This window comes from Saccharomycopsis crataegensis, assembly GCF_037102585.1.
Source record: "Saccharomycopsis crataegensis DNA, jcf7180000000074, whole genome shotgun sequence".
NCBI classification, from domain to species: Eukaryota; Fungi; Ascomycota; class Saccharomycetes; order Ascoideales; family Saccharomycopsidaceae; genus Saccharomycopsis; species Saccharomycopsis crataegensis.
This window is the reverse complement of record NW_027043821.1, coordinates 422,677-445,747: the sequence shown is the minus strand read 5'-3', so window position 1 is coordinate 445,747 and position 23,071 is coordinate 422,677. Positions and strand designations below refer to the sequence as shown.

At 38.1% G+C, this 23,071-nt stretch overlaps 11 protein-coding genes across 11 annotated transcripts; 5 read left to right on the top strand and 6 right to left on the bottom strand. All coding sequences in view use genetic code 12, as the record gives it.

Moving 5' to 3' along the window:
- Positions 1-310: 310 nt before the first annotated feature.
- On the bottom strand, positions 311-2,275 carry DASC09_020530 (uncharacterized protein; the record flags this gene model as incomplete). Its single annotated transcript, XM_064995656.1, has 1 exon — positions 311-2,275. One exon carries the CDS (start codon positions 2,273-2,275, stop codon positions 311-313), a length of 1,965 nt encoding a protein of 654 aa, XP_064851728.1.
- A 617-nt stretch (positions 2,276-2,892) lies between these two features.
- Positions 2,893-4,437, top strand: DASC09_020520 (tetratricopeptide repeat protein; the record flags this gene model as incomplete). The annotated part of the gene is made up of 1 exon (XM_064995655.1): positions 2,893-4,437. One exon carries the CDS (start codon positions 2,893-2,895, stop codon positions 4,435-4,437), a length of 1,545 nt encoding a protein of 514 aa, XP_064851727.1.
- Positions 4,438-4,719: 282 nt separating this feature from the next.
- TRM3 (tRNA (guanosine(18)-2'-O)-methyltransferase) lies at positions 4,720-9,243 on the bottom strand (the record flags this gene model as incomplete). The annotated part of the gene is made up of 1 exon (XM_064995654.1): positions 4,720-9,243. The coding sequence occupies one exon, from the start codon at positions 9,241-9,243 to the stop codon at positions 4,720-4,722; it is 4,524 nt and encodes a 1,507-aa protein (XP_064851726.1).
- A 190-nt stretch (positions 9,244-9,433) lies between these two features.
- MSS2 (Mss2p) lies at positions 9,434-10,579 on the bottom strand (the record flags this gene model as incomplete). The annotated part of the gene is made up of 1 exon (XM_064995653.1): positions 9,434-10,579. The coding sequence occupies one exon, from the start codon at positions 10,577-10,579 to the stop codon at positions 9,434-9,436; it is 1,146 nt and encodes a 381-aa protein (XP_064851725.1).
- A 205-nt stretch (positions 10,580-10,784) lies between these two features.
- On the top strand, positions 10,785-11,285 carry TMA17 (Tma17p; the record flags this gene model as incomplete). The annotated part of the gene is made up of 1 exon (XM_064995652.1): positions 10,785-11,285. The coding sequence occupies one exon, from the start codon at positions 10,785-10,787 to the stop codon at positions 11,283-11,285; it is 501 nt and encodes a 166-aa protein (XP_064851724.1).
- Positions 11,286-11,526: 241 nt separating this feature from the next.
- TOA2 (transcription initiation factor IIA subunit gamma) lies at positions 11,527-11,979 on the top strand (the record flags this gene model as incomplete). Its single annotated transcript, XM_064995651.1, has 2 exons — positions 11,527-11,609; positions 11,727-11,979. 2 exons carry the CDS (start codon positions 11,527-11,529, stop codon positions 11,977-11,979), a joined length of 336 nt encoding a protein of 111 aa, XP_064851723.1.
- A 572-nt stretch (positions 11,980-12,551) lies between these two features.
- On the bottom strand, positions 12,552-15,079 carry MKT1 (Mkt1p; the record flags this gene model as incomplete). The annotated part of the gene is made up of 2 exons (XM_064995650.1): positions 12,552-14,980; positions 15,073-15,079. 2 exons carry the CDS (start codon positions 15,077-15,079, stop codon positions 12,552-12,554), a joined length of 2,436 nt encoding a protein of 811 aa, XP_064851722.1.
- Positions 15,080-16,856: 1,777 nt separating this feature from the next.
- On the top strand, positions 16,857-18,092 carry DASC09_020460 (uncharacterized protein; the record flags this gene model as incomplete). The annotated part of the gene is made up of 1 exon (XM_064995649.1): positions 16,857-18,092. The coding sequence occupies one exon, from the start codon at positions 16,857-16,859 to the stop codon at positions 18,090-18,092; it is 1,236 nt and encodes a 411-aa protein (XP_064851721.1).
- A 226-nt stretch (positions 18,093-18,318) lies between these two features.
- On the bottom strand, positions 18,319-19,338 carry CBP3 (Cbp3p; the record flags this gene model as incomplete). Its single annotated transcript, XM_064995648.1, has 1 exon — positions 18,319-19,338. One exon carries the CDS (start codon positions 19,336-19,338, stop codon positions 18,319-18,321), a length of 1,020 nt encoding a protein of 339 aa, XP_064851720.1.
- Positions 19,339-19,765: 427 nt separating this feature from the next.
- URA5 (orotate phosphoribosyltransferase URA5) lies at positions 19,766-20,431 on the bottom strand (the record flags this gene model as incomplete). Its single annotated transcript, XM_064995647.1, has 1 exon — positions 19,766-20,431. The coding sequence occupies one exon, from the start codon at positions 20,429-20,431 to the stop codon at positions 19,766-19,768; it is 666 nt and encodes a 221-aa protein (XP_064851719.1).
- A 535-nt stretch (positions 20,432-20,966) lies between these two features.
- GPI16 (GPI-anchor transamidase subunit GPI16) lies at positions 20,967-22,862 on the top strand (the record flags this gene model as incomplete). The annotated part of the gene is made up of 1 exon (XM_064995646.1): positions 20,967-22,862. The coding sequence occupies one exon, from the start codon at positions 20,967-20,969 to the stop codon at positions 22,860-22,862; it is 1,896 nt and encodes a 631-aa protein (XP_064851718.1).
- Between the last annotated feature and the right edge of the window lie 209 nt (positions 22,863-23,071).

The following is a 23,071-nucleotide window of genomic DNA, read 5'->3' as shown; positions in this document are numbered from 1 at the left end:
GGAACAGTTTTTTAAAGAAAATATAGATCGTGATAACAAGTGGTGATAAATTGTAATAATTACAAGAAGTTTCTAATATTGCTTATTATTTGAAAAAATTATTGTGTCTAATTGCGTAGTGTATATAAATGGTCTATAATAAAAAGGGATCAGATTCTAAAAAAAATGGTGATGGGGTAAAAAAAAAAAAAAAAAAAAAAAAAAAAAAAAAAAAAAAAAAATGAGGAAAATAACAAAACAAAACAAAACAAAACAAAAAGCTGTCTATACATATTTTAAAATCAAATTTACTGATCTCTACTAAATCTCATCAAATAGTCTTCACAATCATCGAAGATAACAAGAAGATTCTTGCGGCGGAGCCTTCATCGATCAAACTTCTAATTGGGGTGCCATTGGTGTCCTTACTGCAGAAATTATCCTTATTCAAACTTTCTGATTTGGTGGTGTTGGTAACGGTGCGCCATCTTTTATAAATTGTATCATCGTTACCCAAAGGGTTCACCGAGGAGAAATACATGGAATCTTTATCACTTCTTGAGAAATCATACACGAAACGAGCTTCTCTGGCCACCTCATTGACAATGTTCACGTTCTTGTCGATGTCTTGATAATATTCAATCATCCCTTCGAACAACAACTGGGTGAAATCAAGCCCATCGCGCCAGAATCGGTAGTGGTTATCGTAATCACGATTATAGATCGTCAATTGATTATCGGTCCCCGACTTGGCCAATGCCTCGGCTAAGGTTTTCCATTGTTGGTTCTTGGTGAAATTGTATAACTTGACACACGCTGCGAGCGCGGTCCCCACTTGATACGAGAACTCGTCTTTCCCAATACTGTGGCCGGTTTCCCCGTCGAAAATAAGGTTGGTGGAATTGTCCCAAAGGGTTTGGTGGAGCCATACCATGGATTTCTCCGCGAAGTCAAGGTAGGTTTTATTCTGTTGGTGGTGCAGGTATAATCTAAGACACGCCAACGCGGTTTCGGTGGTCAGGATCAGGGCAATATACGGGGACCCCAAGTGCCAAGTGACCCCGCCATAAGTGGAATTCCAACCCCCCATGAGGAACAGCACCACGTCTTCAGCCCGGCTGAGATAAGTGGAGTTTTTGGTGGTTTCGTAAGCGTTGATAAGCGCGGTGGCCACTTGGGCGTTATCGTCGTAATAGATATCGTTATCTTTGGCTTGCGACGCGGAAAACCCTTTTTTATTGGCGTTATAATAGGTCATGAGGAACCCATAGATTTGCGAGATTTGCGAGGTGTATTTGCCAGAGGAGTTCACCTTTTCACCATCGACAAACGCTTGTAATGCCACCGAGACTGCCCATACTGCTGGGGCTGACCCCAGGGAGCCAGAACAGACGGTGCTGGTGATGAGCCCGTTGTTTTTCCAGAACAGGTCCCAGATCTTGGTGAGGATGTTGTTGCCTTCGTCTTTGGTGGTGACGGGAGAAATCCCGCTATAAGTGTAGCCAAGAATGGATGAAGGGACCACCCCGTTACCCACGGTAGCCGATGGGGTGTGTGAGGATGAGGATGAGGAAGAAGAAGTTTTGGAAGATGAGGAAGTTTTGGAAGATAAAGAAGTTTTGGAAGATGAAGATGACTTAGAAGATGAAGAAGAAGTCTTAGAAGTGGTCTTGGAAGTGGAGGTGATGGTATGGTTCTTGTTTCTTAGGTAATTGGACTTGGTCAAGGTGGTGTTAGAAGTAGCATGAGGGGTGATGGTGGTGTTGGAGTAGATGGTGGTAGCGTTACGGAACCCACTGGTAGTGGTTTTTGTGAAGGTTGAAGTTGCAATAACGGTTTTTTTAACTGACCCAACATCGGTGGTGACGGTCACCACTTTGATGGTGGAGTAAGTGACTGGCACATAGTCGGTTTTGTAGGTAGTGATTTTTGGGATTTGTGATACCGATACTGAGGAAGTAGATGCTGTTGCTGCTGCTGCTGCTGACGAAGAAGAAGAAGAAGAAGAAGAAGAAGAAGATAAGGATTCTGAGGAGTGATAATTTTCAGTAGAAATTATAGCATTCTTTTCATCTTTGACCAAAGTGACAGTGTAAGGCGCAGACACCCAGACAACGTCGGTGGAGAAGTCGGTGACGGTATCGGTGGCAGTGACGATTCTTGTTGATACTGCACTGATGACTTTGGAAGTTGTCACTGCGTGAACCACTTCAGAGGTTTTGACACTGGTGGAGTTGACGACTGCAGCATGGGCGACTGCAAAGAACGAGAGACAGACCCAAGCGAGAGGTAGCATAATAATAATAATAATATATTAATATATACTGGATTACACTGTGAAGAGTGATGAATAATAATTGAACGTCTATTAAATAAATGCATGAACATCCAGTAAACGGAGGCCATTTCTGAGTATTTATGCCCCAGTGCCAGAGGTTATCCATCCACGCAACGGGAGCGACTGATGGCAGGGTCCGCCAACCGTCCCCTTGTGGAGGAGCGTTGTTGCAGGGCTCGGGACCCCCCGCCCCACATTGTTAGCCGCCGAGCCTCAACGCCGGCTCAAACAGCAGCAGCGACCACGCCGAAGATCCTCCTCCTCCTCCTCCCCTTTACCTTCTTCCTTCTCCAGCACCAGAACACACCAAAACACGCATTCCATCGTCACCCTGTTGGTGTTGTCGGCTTAGCTTAGCCCATCTGACTTTCTGCTGAAAAAAAAAAAAAAGAAAAGGAAAGAAAAGAAAAGAAAAGGAAAGAAAAAAAAAATAAGAGAGAAAGAAAAAGTAAAGCTGGCATTTCCATCCTTAGTTACAACTATCAAATAACAATAATAATAATAATAATAATAATAATAATAATAATAATAATAATAATAATAATCATCCTTATCAACTAAGAAATCTCGACAAAATGTCTACCGGAAACTCCCTGGACCTTCCTGGATCACTACCAGCGAACGCTATTCTCAGTCCAAACTTTTCTGATATCCCTCGCCACGAAACAAAGGAAACCGCCCCAACCATAAAACTCGTTGATTCAAGTTCCAATGGCAGTACAACCTCGTCATCGTCCAACAGTCGCTCTAACTTCGCCAGTGCTGCCCAGAGCTTGACCAGCTCCCAGCAACCTTCTTCAAACACCTCTTCAAACACCACCCTTGACGTGAACAAACAACAACAACAACAACAACCCAGACGTAAATTAACCGACTTATCTCACTTGTACCTTGCCGACCATGCTTCGGATTCTCAAATAGGACTTTCCAGAGAAAACTCGCACAAGTTACTATCTCAGTACCTTGGCAACAACAGTGACAAACTTTTGCCTCGTATGAAGACCATGGACATGTATCGTGAAAACGCAAAGAAATCTAGCGACCCATATGTGATTTTCCAATTTGCCCAGTATATTTTGCAAACCGCCCTATTATTGGATGAAGAAGATGCTAAAGGTACCAATACCGACAACAACAAGAATAATAAGAATAATAGTAATAGTAATATTGGCAACGAGATTTCCGAGCTTGAAACCGTGAAAAAAGATTTATTGAAAGAAGCCTCACATTACCTCAAGAAATTGTCCGATAAAGGTTACACCGATGCCCAATATTTATTGGCCGACGCTTACTCTTCCGGGGCGCTTGGGAAAGTCAATAACAATAAAGCGTTCCAGCTTTTCCAAACCGCCGCAAAACATGGCCACGTGGAATCTTGTTATCGTACCTCCCATTGCTATGAAGAAGGTATTGGCACTCAACGTGATGCCAAAAAATCAATCCAATTCCTCAAATCTGCAGCCTCTCGTAATCATCCTGCCGCAATGTACAAACTTGGTTGTTACTCTTATCATGGAAGTATGGGGCTTGGGAAAGATGACAACACTAAGAAAGCCGGGATAAAATGGCTCACCATCGCGGTCTCCAAGGCTAATGAATTGATTTGTGCCGCACCTTACGAACTTGGGAAAATTTACGAGTCTGGGTTTAAAGATATTGTGATTCCTGATAAGAAATATGCTCTTGAACTATACGTCCAGGCAGCTTCTCTAGGACATGTTCCCAGCGCCATTATTCTCGGGAAAGCTTATGAGTTAGGAACCGATATTCCTCAGGATGCAAACTTGTCAATCCATTATTATACCCAAGCGGCAATGGGCGGGAGTGCTGAAGCAATGCTTGCAATGTGTGCTTGGTATCTTGTGGGCGCCGAACCTTTCTTACCACGGGATGCCAATGAAGCGTTTGCTTGGGCCACCAGAGCCGCCAATCTTGGTTTCCCAAAAGCTCAGTACGCCGCGGGGCATTTCTTGGAAAAAGGAATTGGTTGTGAAGTGGATCTTGAAGAGAGTCAAAAATGGATTCAAAAAGCAGCCCGTAATGGTGATTTGAGAGCTAAGCAAAAGATTGGAAATAACGTGGAGGTTGAAAAAGAAGAAAAAGAATGTATTATTATGTAAACTAGATAAAGATTTCTCACTCACTCACTCCCTCCCTCCTTCCTTCCCTTGCATTGTTAATTTATATTTATATATATATATATATATATATTGTTTACTTTTCTTTTTATTACACTAGCATTAATCTTGAGCATATTATATATAGAAACCCTTTTTTTTAAAAAAAATTCCTGATTACAATAATTTAATCAAATTAGTTCCGTATAAAATTGCCATAAAGAAAACTATTATACAAATGTTTTTTTTTATCTATTAATTTATTTTTTATTTTTATTTTATTTTTCAACAATATTGCAAAGAATAAGCATGGACAATTAAAGCAGTCGCGGTTTGGATATTCATCGATCTCACCACTCCAACCTGTTTGATTTCCACACAGAAATCCAACTCGGCCAAAATCTCCCCAGGAATCCCTTCTTTTTCTTTCCCTAACACAATCAATGATTTCTGAGGGAACTTCAAATCGTGATCTAACTGGACGCTCTTATCGGTTTGTTCCAACCCAATCAAAGTATAACCATTGGCCTTTTGTTTTCTCATAAAGTTAATAATATCATCGGGTTTCACTTCCTCCATAGGTAACCATAAATCAGCGGTCACCGCCACGCTCTTGAACTGCGCGTGTTTCTTGTAATTGTTATCGCCAATCGTGAGCAACCCTGCTCCTAAAACATCGCATAATCGGCAAATACCTCCCAAGTTAGGAGGCTTATTGACCAATGAACCCATCACGATCAAATCACTCCGCTGGATATGGGTGCCGTCATTATGATCTTTTCCTGAATCGTCAAGATCCATCACCGTACGCCATGCCCCACTCTTCTTTTGTAACGCAATTTTATCAAACTCCGTGACGTTTTTGGCGGAACCACCACCGCTAAGATTACCACCAACAAATTGCAGCAGTTTTTTCCCACTCCCGGTTTTCACAGTGCTGAGCCAAAGATCTTTACAATCTTCCCCGATTGGAATGTTTGGACCGTTCGTGGTAAGCACGTTATTACGGAATTCTGATTCAGGAATCGCATCAATTTCAAAACTGTCAGACACTTTAAGAAGCACTCCTCCACAGACCCCGACCAACGTGAAATCCCCACTAGCGTTCCATACCAAGGCATCACCATTACGATATTCCAACACTTTACCATTCTGGGTCACTTGGTCGTAGAACCGGGTGATGGTGTCGATTTCCCCCTCGGTGAGCCCTAACGCGGTAGCACCATAAGTATCGACTTCTTTTTGCACGCTGCAGACCAATGAGCCACTAAAGTGTCTTACCAGAGTCTTGTCAGAACAACAAAGCCCGGAGAGCACTCTAAGGAATTGCTTGAAGTATTGCGATTTTATTTCCCCGGTGAGTTGCTGGCAAATCAAAAACATGATTCGTTCATACGACATCACGAGCGATGGATGCATCGCACCAGGAGATTTCAAAATCCCCATAAGTTTATCCATTAATCTAACATCTCCAAGATAGGTTCTGGCAATCGTCCATTCGATGTATACTCTCACCAACGGACTGGCGTCTTTTGCCAACGCTGGCTCGTAATATGTTTCCACCATCGGCACAAAATATTGTCGATCCAACGAGCTGGATAACACTAACAAGATACTGTATAATTGGATCCGTTTCCAAATTTCCCCGCCATCAATACGCTTCACCGCCTCGAATAAATGTAATTCTCTAGCAGAATCATCGACGATATAATCAAGCATCGATTTTCCTATACTGGAGTTGTTTGGAAGTGACGCAATTATCGTGATGATCTGGGCCCTGGCAGACGCTTCTGATGGACCATAAATAGTTTTATAAATGTTTCCTGAACCGTAATTGACAATGGTATCGTATAACTTCGCCGCCACTGGGACAATACGGAACCCGTTGGCATTGACTCTAATGAACGAGAAGATAGCAATTAACAATGGGCCAAGGAAAACGTTATTGGCAAACTCCAGAGGGTTAAAGCGTTGGTACTCGGCGATTTTTCTGGCAATTCTTGGAAGGAAGGATCGGCGGCCAAATGATTGTTCGATGATTTCACTGGTAAGATTCGTCACTTTCTCACTCACGATCTGACAACTACCACACCGTGAAAGCACTTGTGGGGATAAAACAAGGTCGATGATCGCTAAATGCAAACCTTGCTGGCTTAATTTAAGGGTCTTTTGGTGTAATGAGCTCCAAATCTGTTGGGTAGTATCGATGATTTTCTCCACTTCGCCATCGGTTAATGGTTCTTGCATTTCCGCTTCGTTCCCAATGAATATCGTCTTCATCAAATCCACCATTGAAGATTCTGATTTCCAATCGACGGTAGATGAGTTCAATTCAACCACTTGGAAAACTTGCAGTTTCAACTCCGGGGTGATCAATTGCACACTAAGGAAATCTTTCAAAATGTCAAATAACAACAGAATACTGGTATCCCGAAGCTTATAATCGTATTGACCACTAGATAATCTCTTGAAGAAATATGAATTCATCTTGGTCAATTCGTTGATGGATTTAAGTCCCCACACCTGGCTATTATTTTCATCATCTTCTTCCACCAAGTATTTCATTCTCGCATAGCATTGGCTAAAGAATCTTAATTTGTCACTAGCAAGTTCCACCACTTCAGGGTCGGCACTTTGATACTCAACCCCAATGGAAATCCACAATTTCTTCAAGTTGACATTGTCAGTCCACAAATTCTCGTCGTCTTCATCAAACAAACTCTGCTCGGTAACAATGGTATAAGCTTTGCTCCAAATTCCTTTATGCTTGATCAAATTGTTCGAGAGTTCTTCCACAAGCTTGAGGTAATATTTCTGCAAGTACGGAAACAACAACCCCAATTTCGAAAGCTTGGAAAACGTGAGTTCTGTCAACACCACCGGGAAGATATTATGCTCCAAGATCGTGGTGGTCAATGTTTGATAAAGTTCGCGGTTGGTATCGTCTTGCTTATCCGCAATGATGAGGTATAAAATCACCACGATTTCCTCAATACTGGAAAATCCGTTAACATTGTTACTAGTAAGGAGGGTCAAAAGCCCACCCTCTGGATACGAGGTGCTAATAAAATCTAAAAGGAATTCGAGCTCGTCATCAAGCATCGAATACCCAAGGTTCAACAAGTTATGTTTACCATTGTTACTCTTGACGAATTTCCCAATGGCAGTGACAAGTTGTTGCAAACTCACTGATTTCGTATCGATTTTCAACAATAATCTCAAGGATAATTTTTGCGAGAATTTTTCCATCATCACCGTTTCGTTACTGCTTTGATAAAGTTTTTCCAAAAGACGCAAATGACCACCGCTCAATAAATTGGCTCCTGATCTCAACCCTTTGTATAATGCAATCACCAAATAAATCCGAGAATAATCAAACCCTTCACGATCATCGTACAATTTTTGCAAGATCAACGTGGTAATAAACGATAAAGAATCCAATTTCTTGGCCCTTGATAATTGAATGAGGATATTTTCGACAAAGCTCGAGAACCGTTCTCCATATGGACAACTAATCGATGATGAATCACGCTGGGTGGCGAATAACGACCCTTGCATTGCATATTTCAAAAAAATGTCCTTCAAGAAGAACTCACTTGTTTCATCGAACATCACAAGATTTTCCCGTTTGATCGCCAACACAAACTCCAATGCGTATCTTCTCACTGAGTCCATGGCGGCTTGCATGGCGGTGGAGATTAAACAAAGCCCCCAACTACTGTGGATTTTCGATTTAACGGGATCGAGTAATAGTGCAATATCTTTAGATCCTGCCTCGAGTTGATGCAACGAGGTATCGATCCCGGCAATCTCGTATAACACACAATATCTTTTCCATTCCTTGATATAAGTGTCATTTTCCGCAGCGCTCCATTTCATGATACGATTATCGATACACCCATCAATACACTGGACCGAGAACTGGACAATGGTAAGGGCGTACTTACGGTGTTCGTGTAATGGACTAATCAACATTTTTTGGAGGATTTTCCAATACCGTTCCAATTTCACCAACTCTTGGAACGCCGTGGAACTCTTCAATGTGTGGTTATCAATTGCCGCACTGAGATAACGGATCCACAAAACGTACCCGTTCTTGTGGTGGTATTTATCGGCAAATGATGATGATGTAAGGTATAAGATAGTTTTCCAAATCAATGGGTCGAATTCTTTAAGTGACACAACCAATGGCATAGTCCAGCGGAAAACCTTGGAGGCCAACCCCGAGATCTCTTCATCGTTCAATTGTAAGTAGTAACATAATATAACGTTAAGTTTTGCTGGGATATTTAATGATGACTGTTGTTCCCCGGCAAGGAGCTTTTCCAAGAAACTTAAATCGACAATAATTTCCTGTCGATTAGGGATCTTTTTTCCAGTCAATGGGGTATTGGCAATAATGGTTTTGTATTGTTCTTGGTTGGTGATTTCTTCCACAAATACTCCAGAGGTGGCCAAATACACCCCGATTTCTTGGGTGATGTACTCGATCAAGCATTCTTGAAGTTCCACAAATAACCCGCACAATATCCGAAGACTCTCGAGCCTGATTAAATCAACATCAGCTCCTTCAACCGCACTGATATTGGCCAAGATACTGAAGCAGTAGTCTTTGATTTTTGGGAAAGCTTGGGTTTTATAATTGGAGAATTCCTCAGTTTTCAACAAATCGCACAATGTTTCAATCACTTGCTGATCGCCGCTATGTGGTGATAATTGCGATAGCAAATCCTCAACAATCAGCTCCTTTTGGGAGGCGTTGAGGAACTTGGCAAATAGACCGGTGATAGGGCCTTCTAAGTTCAGCATAGTAATGACAAATTCACCAGGATATTAATTATAATAGTCTTTCCCCTCCAAACTATATTTGAGATAAAAAATTTTGGGATCCCGAAAAATTATTCCGTCAAAGGCCCGCCATTTTGGTACATCATCTATATTACTCTATAATAACATCTATTGTTTTAATCCATTACATCTATATATATAATTAAAATCTTCAGTTCGTGTCGTCTTTTCCTATAAGATCTTTAATTTCATTTCCTCTGCTCTCCAAAAAGCCCGTAAACACTTCTTGGTTTTTGTTTTTTTCGTTGAAGACATTTCTGATCGATTTAAGCGTCTTTATGGCCTCTTTACGTTTACCAAATTTATAAAATGTGTCAAATAACCCAATGAGACAATCATAATCTTGGACTTCGACTCCCATCTTGAACCATTCTCTGGAATTCACAAAATTGTTAAAATAGTTCAATTCTAAAAACCCAAGACTCTTGAACGCTTGTCTAAAAGATTTAGACGCCGCTAATTGAAGATGATACTTTGCCAACTCAGGGTCGGTTGCCAAATAGATCTCTCCTAAGAAGTAGTGAGATTCTAAAGTCTTGTCCAATGGTGCAAATTTGATCGATTGTAAGAAATATAATTTGGCATCGTGCAAATTAGCTTCTTGGGTGAAACATAACATCCCCAATTGTTTGTAGACTTCCCCACTTAGCACTGTGTCGCTTTCCAATTCTAGAAATTCGAGATAATACTGTTTGGCGTGCTTGAACTGTTGGTATTTTAAAGATAAATCCCCTAGGAGTTTGATACTCAACGGGTGGTTCAACAAGTATAGATTCTTGATCAATTCTTTAGCATACGGCTTGTCTCCTTCATTGAGAATCGTTTGATCCATGGTGGTCAAAGTCTCAAAGGCTAGAAGCGCAATGGCGTCGTTATTTCCATGCTCAGCCGCTTTTTCAACTAATTGGTTTTCCAACTGGACAAGGTTCCGGTTGATGGTGTTCGAATAAATCCGATATTTCTCCAACGCTTTCTTCATGATCAACAAATCAGACCCATCTACCAAAGATGATATATCATTTTCCGGGGTCTCACCTTCATCTATACCCCGGTAAACCTTCTCGTATATCGGTAAAAGCTTTCTGTAGGTTAATCGACTGTCCAAATCAAAGAGCTGGCGGTTGATAAATTTTTTTTTAGGGAAGATTTCTCGTAGTGGGGGTCTTTGAAGTTTCTCTGTCGCAGCAGTGCTATATCGCCTTAGTGTCAGCACACATGTTCTATTTACCGTTTTGCCAAACATCCTCGCCTTTCTTGGTATATTATATCTGAAGCATCCATCATCATCATCATTCATTGGCTTTAAAAGTTGGGCTGATTTTTTTCACGCTGTTAGCCGCCGGCGCGACCCACAGGTTACGGCGCGCTGGTCAGTGTTGCTGCTCATCTCCGCATTTTGGATTAATTTTTGGCCGCTTTGTTTGATCTTTTGTATTATATTTTCTTTATTATATCTTTACTATCTTTATTATTTGCCTCTTTATTATCTTTACTATCACACCATGTCAATTAGCAAACCAGTCCAAATCTCCGAATTCAAACTCACTATCAAGGAGCTCTCCGATGATGAAATCATCCACATTAGAACCCAGCTAATCAACACCATCAACAAGCTCAATGAGCTGATCCTTCTCATGTTCAAGGAAATGAACGTTATCACCACAAACTATCACAAAAACGCTTCGTCCTTCCGTACTGAGGAATCGCTGCTCAATGACGATGATGATACAACCAAAGAATACAAAAGTGACATGCAATTATACACGGAATCTATTCAAGAGAACAAAATTGTCATTAAGAACAATTACCAAAGATTTGCGGCAGTCGAAGAGGAGATTCAAGGCAGAGGAGTTCAATTACCATCGGACAAGCCTGAGGTTTTGTCGTTGGAACTGTTGTCGAGCAAGCTTCGATTGACCAATGAGGAGTACTTGGCGATAAAAGACAAGGACCACGAAGTCTTTGAGATCAATGAGCCATTGGAAGACGGATACTATATTTGAGAATTTCTCATATATTATTATTACTATTACCATTTTCCTTTATTTAATATTTTATTACATAAAGAAGTTAATTGAAAGACCAACGTTATAAAGAGATGAGGGTTCAACGACAGGGTAATCTCACTAAGAAAATTCATTTTTTTTTTTTTTGAAGTAAGCGAAGAGAAAAACAATTACGATAAAATGTCAGTAAGCACCCCCAACTCAAGCTGCTGCTGCAAACAATCAAAGACAACTAAATATGAATGGGCCTGGGTATTATGAGCTTTACAGAAAAACCACTATCGGTATGAGTTTGATTGAATCGCTCGATAATTTGATTCTGTAAGTGTATGCATATTTTTTTATTGTTTGTTTGTTTTTTATTTGTTGAGGAAGGCAAACACAAATGGAGAAAAAGAATATAATGTAATTAACATCGATTTTTTTCTTTTTTAAAAGTGACCAGAGAATTGAACCTCAGTTAGCTCTTCGTGTTTTGGCCAACTTTGATAGAATTATTGCCGAGAACATCAAGGAAAAGTTGAAGGCAAAGTTATCGTTCAAGGGGCATTTACATATCTACAGATTCTGCGATGACGTCTGGACTTTTGTCATCAAGAACGTCGATATCAAATTAGATCACAATGAAGTAGCTCATGCTGATAGAATTGAAATCGTTGCCAACAATTCAAAGAGGATTGGAGAAACTTGATGACTATGACACAGATTTGAGCTTGATGGTGCAGGATAGACACGATACCCTTCTTATTCGACGTTTTTCTGTTTCCTGCCATCTTCTTTGATCATTATTGTTGTTGCTTCTTTTATTTCTTCTTCTTCTGCATTCTACTACTCTAGAATTTTGTATTATAGTGAAGTCCACGGATGATTGATCACTAGGGTAATTAATTAGTGATTAATAATTACCTAATCTAATCGGCCATTTTTTTGGTATATAATAATGACTTGGGATTCTTTTTATTTTTTTATTTGTTTTTTTCTTTTCCCGTTATATCTGTTTTCTAAAGATGACGTTCCAAAAAATTGGTAAGTCTGGAACCATCCCCTTATGTGATATCATGTTCTACTCAATATAGCTCATTAGCTCGGAATATCCTTGTAAAAAAAAAAAAAAAAAAGAAAAAAAAAACGACGTAGAAACTACATGTTTAGTACAATAAAAAAACTAGTCTGCTAAAACTTTTGATTGATTCAAGGAGAGAAATTAAATCATAACTCATAAAAAAGGAAGGGGGAAAAAAAAAAAAGAACCTCCAGGTTTTTTCAAAGTTTGGTATGCTTCATCAAAAACACCTTGGCACCCTTGATGGCATTAAAGTATTCTTTATCGATTAACTCTGCCTTACCAATCTCTTCAATCAAATCTAAAGCCTTCAAGACAAACTTGAAGCTACCGTCTAAGGTCTCTAGCACCCCTTTGAAATTCTGTTCATAAGAATTATTAACAAATTCACGAGTCTTCTCAACCTTGTCAGAAGCATCACCATCTCCTGCACCATTAAACATGTAATCGAAATACACATCAGCAATGATAGAATGCAAAGTGCTTGGCAAAGTTTGCTTCAAAATCATTTGATCGACCAATTTTCTCCATTTGACATTCGTCGAAAAGTTCTTTCTATTGAATTGGTTGTTGGTGAGTAATGATACTGCCAAGGTTTGGTTTAATTCGTTGATGTTAGTTTTGACAAACTCGAAAATCGATCGGTACGCCAACAAGTTCAAGTTCAATTTATTGATGTTGTTTGAATTGAGGTTCGATACGCTCTCGGTATTGTAAGGATCAAACAACAATGAAAGTCTAGTGATGATCAAGATATATTGCTTTATAAGGGAAGATTTTTCTTGAGACGCCAACTTTGGTTCGCCTAAAACCTCAGGGGTTAACGATTGGTGCAATTTCACTTCGTTCGAATGGTTTTTGAAAAATACCAATAATAACAACAATCTTTCGACATCGTCACGGTCTTCCAGAGTTTCCGCCAATTTATTCAATAACTTCCCCCATTTGGTCAATTTATTATCAGATAACGAAATGAAATCATAAATGTACAATGATCTGATAAGACTGGTTGATAATAATTCGTTACTAGTTTGCAAACGGTCCTCATCCTTTTCAATGAATCCTTTAGAATGCACCACCTTTGCTAAAAAGTTTTCATCAGAAAATTGTTTCAAAAAGTTCACAATATCAAAAGTTTTTGAATCTTTGCCTGATCTAACTAAATAATGAGCCAACTTCAAATAGATTGGTCCTGGCATTGAAACTCTGAAATCAAATTCGTGAGCTGAATCAACACTCTTAGACGCATCAAAATACTTGATATAGTGGTACTTTTTTGCTTGAAAGTATCTATTAATCGAAGAGGTCAACAAACTCAACATCTTGTTTTTGGTGGTGAGATTGATTTTCGAATTTATCAATGATTTGTATTGGGTTGAATTTCCACCGTCCAATGGCGCAAACTCCAAGTAATTACCATAAAGAAGACTATCCAATAACTTTGAGCTTATTAAACCAATAGACTGATAAAAGAAATATTCGTGCGGCAAACGCTGGCCAATGACATCGTGAATATCATTTGGAACCTTAGGCTGTTGTTGATCGGCAGGTTGAGCATTTGAGTCAAACTCGTCCAAAGGTGGGAAACCTCCATCAGGCTCCAATAAAAATTCAACTTTACCTGATGCTTTCAAAATTGGCATAAAGTCAATTGATGTCATCCCATTTTTAAATCTGTCCAAATCTTTCTGATTCTTGGTTTTCTTCGCGTTATTTAAAACAGTGGCGTAGACATTGTTACCGTTCAATGTATACTCGTGCAACCATTTAAAATCAATGGCTTTAGCTGCATTAAATCCAAAGTTCTTGTTGACCAATGAATATGGTTGAATGTCAAACCCTAAAACAACTGCGATTTCTTTGAATTGTTTTTGAGAGATCTTGAATTCTTGCAACAAATGCTTTTTGTCAATAAATCTGAATTCCTTAGATTGAAACTCCATACCATGGATAAAAGTATCAATATCAGGGGTCAATAAACATTCAGTTGGTCCGTAAATCACATCAACATAGCCATTGGCATAAAAGTAATTCAATTGTGCCCATGAAGAAATTGGGGCCACCATATATTCAACCCCGTGCTTTTCAAACAAACTTATGAAGTCTGAAATGTATGGTGATGAATCAAAGACGCTGTGAGATGAATTAGAAGACTTGAAACCGCTATTTTGAGCTCTTGGGGTCGCGCTGCTAGGAGTAACTGGTTGGGTCTTAAACGATAACGCATTTCCCACAATGCTGCCCAATGGGCTAACGGAAGATTCATTACTACCGATTGGCTTATCGAATTTAGAATAGTACTGTTCCCATGCTTCCGCTCTTGCTTTGGTTATTTTTCCATCGAGTTCAAAGCTTTTCAACATTTCATTTTGAGCATTGACTCTTGAGCCTTTGAACACAAACACTGGGGTGATATTCAATTCCTTAAAAATTTTCAAATCTGCCTCTATGAACTGGGTGAATGTAAATGGGAACCCACCAATTGCTGCAAGAAACAATTCTCTTTTATTGTTGATTAGTCTGGAAATGTAATGTTCCACGTCTATCCCGAGACGAGCGTTCTTGATAGTGTCAATCGGATTGACACCGACAATTCCTTTCTCAAAAAGGTACGATTCAAGAGTTTTGACTATGGATGGTTAGGTTAACTAATTAAATCCCAAAAAAAATATGCAATGAATTATCATAAGTATTTATAAACAAACATGAAAAGTAACTTACTAGCCATCTGTATCTTTTTTTTTTTTATTTCAACGATTGTTTATGTCAAATTACACTGAAATTAAATGGTCAATCGTCACCTGCCTCTTTCTGGAAGGAATTATGGGGTATTTAGAGATAAAAACTATTCGAGCAACCAGCCCAATATCTAAAGGGTTTGATGATTCTATTTTGCCATCAAAAAAGTTATAGTCGTTGCACTGTTTTTTTTTCTTGGGAAAGTTGACAACTAAAAGCGAATTTTTGGTGGGGTTATGCAGCGATGGTGCGTCACTATCTGAGGAAGCAGAGGAAGCAGAGGAAGCAAAGGAAGGAAGGCAAATGGAGGGTTTGAAGAAGACTTTGCAGCAGAGAAACTCTATTGTTATTCCTCATATATTTTGAATCCCAACTACTGTACTTTCTGTAGTTAATGGTCACTATTTATTTGGCAAAAATTCTCTTCTCAATCTCATTCCATTCATTTCCTTCTAATTCCTTCTTCCTCTTATTCCCATCATCACTTAGCCTAACTCCTATACTGTCGTCTTCTACTTCACTGCTGTTTTCTGCTTCGTTATTATTGACTTCTAATTCATTTTAGAAATCACTATCTAAACTGTACTAAAAAAATAGTGGACTTTGTGAGATATACCATCAATAATATTCTCTGGCCTACCACTCTTTAATTTTTCCCATTTCTTCTTGACTGTCTTCTATTTCTCCTTATCTCTACACTGATATCCTAATATTTTCACTTTTTATATTAAGCGTTGTCTATATCATAGCATTCTTCTGTAGTTTACTACATTTTCCTATTTGTACTTCTTCCCATTCTCTTTCTCTTGCCTTTATAATTATGATCTCTACTTTCCAAGTTTTGTGAAATTTACATTATAAATGGAATTACGAACTGCTTTTTCTCTCTTTATTTTTCTGATAGTTCTGTATTAATATATTCACTAAAGGCAAATTGCCTACTTCCATCGTATAAACTCCCTCATTCTTATTGTGTATTTTTTTTAATAAAGATTATACACACGTCACTATTTTGATACTTTACTATCAATATTATTCTTTCAAATGTAATTAATTTGTCATTCATCCAAAATAATGAGAGAATGTGCTTATTTATACGACTATTTCGATAGGAACAAAGCAATTTCCTTGTTTCTTACTGTTTCAATTGATACTATGAAGTTGTCGAACTGAGATAAATATGCCGAAAGGCTTTTGGACTTTATCATATCAGTTGCTCATTTATCATTTATTAACTGTTTTACAGGTGATTTTGCAATTATGGTATATTAGGGGTGGATATATAAGACAATTATACATGAAGTAAGACTCTGCCTTATTTTTAAATTGGCAATAGAAGTAAGATTTTTGTCATTTCCTCTCAAGACGACAACGCATCGTGTTAATGAACCACAATTTTTTTTCGACAGATTTATGGAAAAGTCTTCATTGAAAATTTACAAATGAACTTTAAATAACAAATGCTCTAAAAATATTATATTGAGATTTTAAGCTTTTGCTTTATTTCTACACCAGAATAATAATAATAATAATAATATAAAACACACCAAATAAGCTGCTCGAGCATTACCGTGAAAAAAAAAACAAACAAAAAAAAAAAAACAAAAACAAAACAGAAAATCAAAAATCACCCTGCCAATCAGAACAACACGCTGATCTCATAAGTAAACCTCCAGTAACAAAAAAATTGGAAAGAAATAGACAGTAAAGTCACAATAGATATTCAATCTATACAATAAAGGTGATAAAAGGAGCAAAATAGGAGAATGAACAACCATCTTGATAGTGTTTCAGGCCCGCATAACCCAGATCTGACAATTGATATTCAGAACTTAATTCTGGATCACAATGACTCGTTATTGTTGATTGAATCAGAGTTCCAGAAGCTAAAAGATTTGAATGACTTGATACTACAAAACTTTGATTCGTTTTTGATTGGTGGTGACTTGAATAATGATACAAAGTTTGCAAAGCTGACAAGCCAAGTTCAACCAGCACTGAATCATCAATCACTCATCAACAAATCTACAATGCATCCACTGGATTCCATAAATAACTCATCATTCATAGATATCACTAATGTTTCGCGAACGGCTTTCCCACAGAAAGGTCTTCCTGAAAATGATTATAATACTGGTGCTTTTGGATCGCTATATACTCATGCTCAAAATATTTCAACAAATGGGGCAATTGAATCAGTGGTCTCTCCACACATGAAGCATGATATTAAAAGAAAAAAAGAAATTGATGATGATTATGAAGAAGAAGAATATGATGATTTCAATAGCCAAGAATTTAGTTCTATTGCTGATGATGAGGAATATGCAGACATGCAAAAGATTAAAAATACTACTGATGGTAGGAACTTTTCAAGCCATCATGGTGATCCGTCAATGGAAGGCCAGAAAAAACAAAATGCAGACACTTTAAGCTCATCCAAAAAAGACGATCCAGCCTTGAAAAGCTTGGCAAAATTAACGAGTAGATTAAAGTTGGAGGATCTTGATATAGTGAAAACCGGAGATTCATTTTTAGAGTCATCGTCACCCAATCAACCAGAAATACCTGACGATACTATTGATTCAATCGTTGAAAATCACAGAGCTGAACACATAGAACTAAATCTTGGTAGCGAAAAACATCAAAAGCTGAATGTCATGGTAAAAATGGAGGACGAAGGGAATTTGATTGATGAACCACTCCAACTACAAATGGAAAAGCTAAATTTCGAAAAATTACAAACAAAAAGTGAAATAGATCCTCAAACTGTTCAATCATTAAAAGAGTTAATGTCGAAGTCCTCAGATCTTATAAATGGTGAGTTGGAGATCGATAGAAACTTGTCAACTATAATGGAAGAACGTGGGAATGTTACCCAACTGACCAATGGCCAAGATAATGTGATTTTGAGTGAAAAAATGTACAACTACAATCAATTAGTCAATGAAAGAGGCAATGCGCTTATAAGGAACTTGAATGGTGTTATAGATAGTTTTTCATAGCCAGATATAATTAATTCCTACGATATGAATGAAACTCCAAAAAGAAAGTTAATTTTTTTTATTGTATAGATATACATACAAAACTAAATGAACCGATAAAAACAAATCCAGAAGAACGAAAAAAAAAAAAGAAAAAAAGAAAAAAACATCAGCAAACACAAATTCAAGCTATTAACATAAACGTCAAACTATTAACAAAGATACAAAAGACATGTATGAGCCATCATCAATTGTCGAGGGAAAGTTTACTTCTATTTGAGATAGTCATCTTAGATGGATCAGATTCAAATTCTTGGTAAACTCTTTCTTTCAAGAGTTTTTCTTCTTGCTCAGTTAATCTGTAAACCACTTCGTCTGGAGAGACAAAGGCGAATTTCCCAAATCCAAATTCTCTATCACTCATTTTACTTAACACGTATAATTGCATTCTGATGTATCTAACAACAGATTCGAGTGCCACATAATCAACCTCAGTTTTCGCATTAAACAAGTTTCTCCAGACAGCGTAGGCTAATGTTAGATCATCAGTGCTGAAACCTTCATCGTAACCTAATACCGCACCTCTCAATTGGGTATGGAATTCTTTTAAATATTGATCTCTGATTCTTCCGGAGGTGATGTTCATTTCATTTGTCAATCTGATTTCCATATCACTGAAAAACCGATCCACCAATTTTTGTTGGTAGTTCTTACCGTATTTAAAAGGCATAGCTCTCATTCTCACAAAGAGAATCCAGGTATGTAATAAGGTAATTTGGAACCAAGTTGCAAAAGTTGGTTCTAATCCGAGGGTTTCGTACCAATAAGAGGCAGTCTTTGTTAATTCACCAGTAGTTGGATCTTTCTGGATCAAACCTTGTTCTTTACAGTACCCATAATAAAGAGAACCAGCGATAGGACCAGCACGGATTCTATCGACATCTAATCTGAAAACACTGGTGACAACTTCACCAATCTTTTCCTGCCAAGCCGGCAACTTCACACCATATTCGTATTTGTTATCCGATAACAAAGGACCTTTGGATGCTTTATCCATACTAACTTGTTTATCTTCACCTTCCATTCCTTGGTTTTCTTTGACTAACACATTAGGAGAAACGAAATTGTCATCTTTATCCGAGGTCTTTGATAAGACTGATGATGAATGGCCAAAATATCTTTGATTTCTAACACAAGTTGGAGTCAAGTAGTGCTGACGCAAAGCAGAGATTCCAACAAGGGATCTGCGAGTAGGTAAACGGTACATGGTTGTCTATATGATCTTTGAAAATGAAGTATTGGCATAACCCATCATCATGAATTTCATCAAATTTTTTGGATAATTTTTTTTCCCTCTTTCCCCTTCGCTGCTGCAGGAAAATAACATTTCATGCATATATCGGCAAGAATCACGCTACATAATAAACACAGGAAATAAAACGTTCTATCATAAATATTCATTAGGGAAGAAAAAGAAAACTACATATTATATAAACACCAGTTTATTTTAAAATCAAGGAATTTAAGCAAGAAATCAAGCGTATTAAGCATACAAAAAGACGCTAAACTGGAAGCAGAGGAAGAAGAAGAAGAAGTTATCGATGAAAAGTAATCAGGTAAAATTGCATTCTCAGCACAGAAGATTTCCACAGAAGCTAAAAGTAGACATAAAATTAACTCTTGAGAAAGCCCATTTATTCCAAATCTTTAGCACCGTACTGAGCACGGTAGTTTTCAATGTTCTGTAATTGTTCAGCAGTCAAAGTTGGCTTCAAGTAAGCTACAATATCGGCCAAGGTGATGATGGAAAACACTGGAACGTTGAATCTTTTGGAAACGGTGGCAGTGGTGCTGAGTTCAGAACCTGGAGCGACCTCTTGTCTGTCCAAAGAGGTGACAATACCCACAACCTCGGCTTGTTCATTCTTGATAATACTATAAGCTTCATTAATGGCAGTACCAGCAGTCATAACATCGTCAATAATAAGGACTTTCTTACCAGTCAAACTTGGACCGACGATCATTCCCCCTTCACCATGGTCTTTCTTTTCCTTTCTGTTGTAGGAGAAACTAAGGTTGGCGTAGTCTTCACCTCCCAACTCGTACAACTTGACCGCAACCAAAGCGGCCAAAGGAATACCTTTGTAAGCTGGACCAAACAACACGTCAAATTGAAGCTTGGACTTGATGATGGTGTTGGCATATGATTCAGCCAAGGTCTTCAAGTCCTTAGCATTGGCAAAGAGACCCAAGTTGAAAAAGTATGGGGATTTTCTGCCGGACTTCAAGGTGAATTCACCGAATTTCAAAGCGTTAATTTCCAAAGCAATGTCAAGGAGTTGGGTTTTGAATGATTCCATCTTGATTTCTTCTTCTTCCTTTGTTTTATAGAGATATAAGTTGTGCTCTGCAATATCGAGCCGAAATGATTACAATTTTACAAATTTTTTTTTTTTTCCTCAGCTGAAAGAGGGAATCATCGATGGATGGCCGGGTACTGCAGGCATCTGCTATATGAAAGGAGAAGGAGGACTCTCTATTGTGATGGTGTTGAGCGCCAGTTTAATAGCTTGAAGAGCTAATACATGTGAATAACAATAGTGATAAAGATGACAATACTACTATTATATAATATACTGATAACGATAACGATAATGACAATCCAATACAAACAATAACGGTGGGAACACAGGCAAATCATCTGCGAAGCTCCTTCCCCACAGGGCACACAACACGCGCCAAAAGTTGAAAAAAAACCGCTGCCACAAAAATTACGTGTGGTGACCTTTTGGGTGGCATTGAGTTACTATTGTTATTGTTATTATTGTTATTACCACCATCACTATATTATAGATCTGTATATTACTCCCCAATAGCTTGCCCATAAACATAAATATGTTGCTACTTAGCATATTACCTCTCTTCTTCTGTAGCGTTTTAGCTATCAGATCAGACGGAGGATCAAGTTTTGCGGAAGAGCTTCTGTTGACGCCTTTGCCCAATGGCCACTTACACACAAACTTTAATTTCAATATAACTTCTTCGGAATTCGCCAGCCAGCTGAACTCATCGTCAATCATCAGCAATTTCAACATTTTCCCTAATTCATTGATCAATCTACTCAGTCAAACCAATACTAAAAACTTGAGCATACGATTCACCAGTGGCTACTGGAACTCTGAAAGTTGGGGGAAGTTGCCCCATGATGGCCATACCAGTGGAGGGAATGGGTTGGAATTATGGGCCAAGATAGAAGCAAGCTCTAAAGAAGAAGCTTTCACCAATTGGAGATTCTTGGTCAATTCGTTGTCTGGTTTCTTTTGTGCCAGTTTGAATTTTATTGATGAAACCATTACCACATTCCCAGAATATTCTTTTGGAAACACTCATGATCAGGGAATTTATTTACTAAGGGCAGCATTGCCAAGGGAACCTATTTGTACTGAGAACTTGACGCCGATAATCAAATTATTGCCAACCAAAGGTAGAGCTGGGATTTCCAGTTTATTGGACGGTCATAAATTGTTTGATAGTAAATGGGTATCCACTTCAATTGACCTCAACACAATAGATTCACATAATTCTCAAGAAGATTCAATATATTACAAGTTGGTCATCAATTTGAACAACGTTTTCAATGTTCCAATGTCGTTGAGCAAAATTAAAAGACCTCTACCAAAACCAATTCCTGGTGAAGAATTGAATTGCGACTACGACAAATTTTATGATGCTTATCATTGTTTCCCTTCCAATGTCTACAATGAAGGGCTCAGTTTTGATTTGGATAAGATCTTTGGTAGAAAGCTTAAGATTGATGAGAAAATCGGCGATAGTAAGATTTGTGCTTATGTTAATAAAACCGCCAATGGGGAGTTAATACCCGAAAATGAAAAGCAGAATTGGGAACTCCAAGGGGTTCTTTCCTCACAGAACAAAGAAACAGGTCATTTGTTGTTCGCTTATGCTGGCCTTGATGAAAATAATTGTTATTCGATTCCTAACAAACCAGAGAAGCGGGAAGAATTTGATTACAAATTGGAATTGAAAAACTCCTACAATAATATCAGAATTAGCGATGAAGACAAACCTAAAATTTATGTCAGCAGATCAATAACGGGATATGAATTGGATAAGGGTGGTTTTAGAATTGTTTTCAAGAACCCTGGTGATGAGGATATTGATTTGATTTATTTTGAATCTTTGCCATGGTACTTAAGACTCTATTTGAACAGTTTGAAAATCGTTCAAAAATCACTAGACCAGCAAGATACTGTCAATAACGAGGAAATCATCAAAGATATTTCCTACGTTACTGCAATTGATAGACAAAGACCTGCCAAATTAGAAATGGTGATGAAAATACCGAAACAGTCCATCATCACCGTTACCTATTCATTTGATAAATCTTTGTTGCTCTACAGCGAGTACCCACCGGATGCCAACCATGGTTTCGAATTGGAACTGGCAGTGGTAACCTTGATTAAGTACCAGGAATCCACGTCTACCAGTGAACCAAAGGAGTTTGACCCATATTATGTGCTTAGAACCTCTACTTTGTTGGTTTCTTTGCCAACCCCAGATTTCTCTATGCCTTATAATGTGATTATCTTGACTTCCACTATCATGGCATTAATATTTGGTACGGTATTCAATTTATTGATCAAAAGAATTATTAGCGAAGAAGATTATGAGAAATTGTTGGAACAGGCTCCTAAAAAGAACTTGCAATATTTTATAGCTTTATTAAAACTGAAGGTGAAAAGCACATTCCAGAAGAGCAAAAAGGATTAGGGGTGGTGGCCGTAATATATGAGATGCTAATATATATCATTCATTGTTCATTAGGATTTATGTAAATTTCTGAGTATTATTAATGAGGAAATGGATTATTGTATCAACCGATGAGTAATCCTTCTCAAGCCAGAAGAGAGGCATATAGTTCCAATTTACAATATATCCTTTATCAAAATATATTATCAATCATAGATAATCAATCAGCT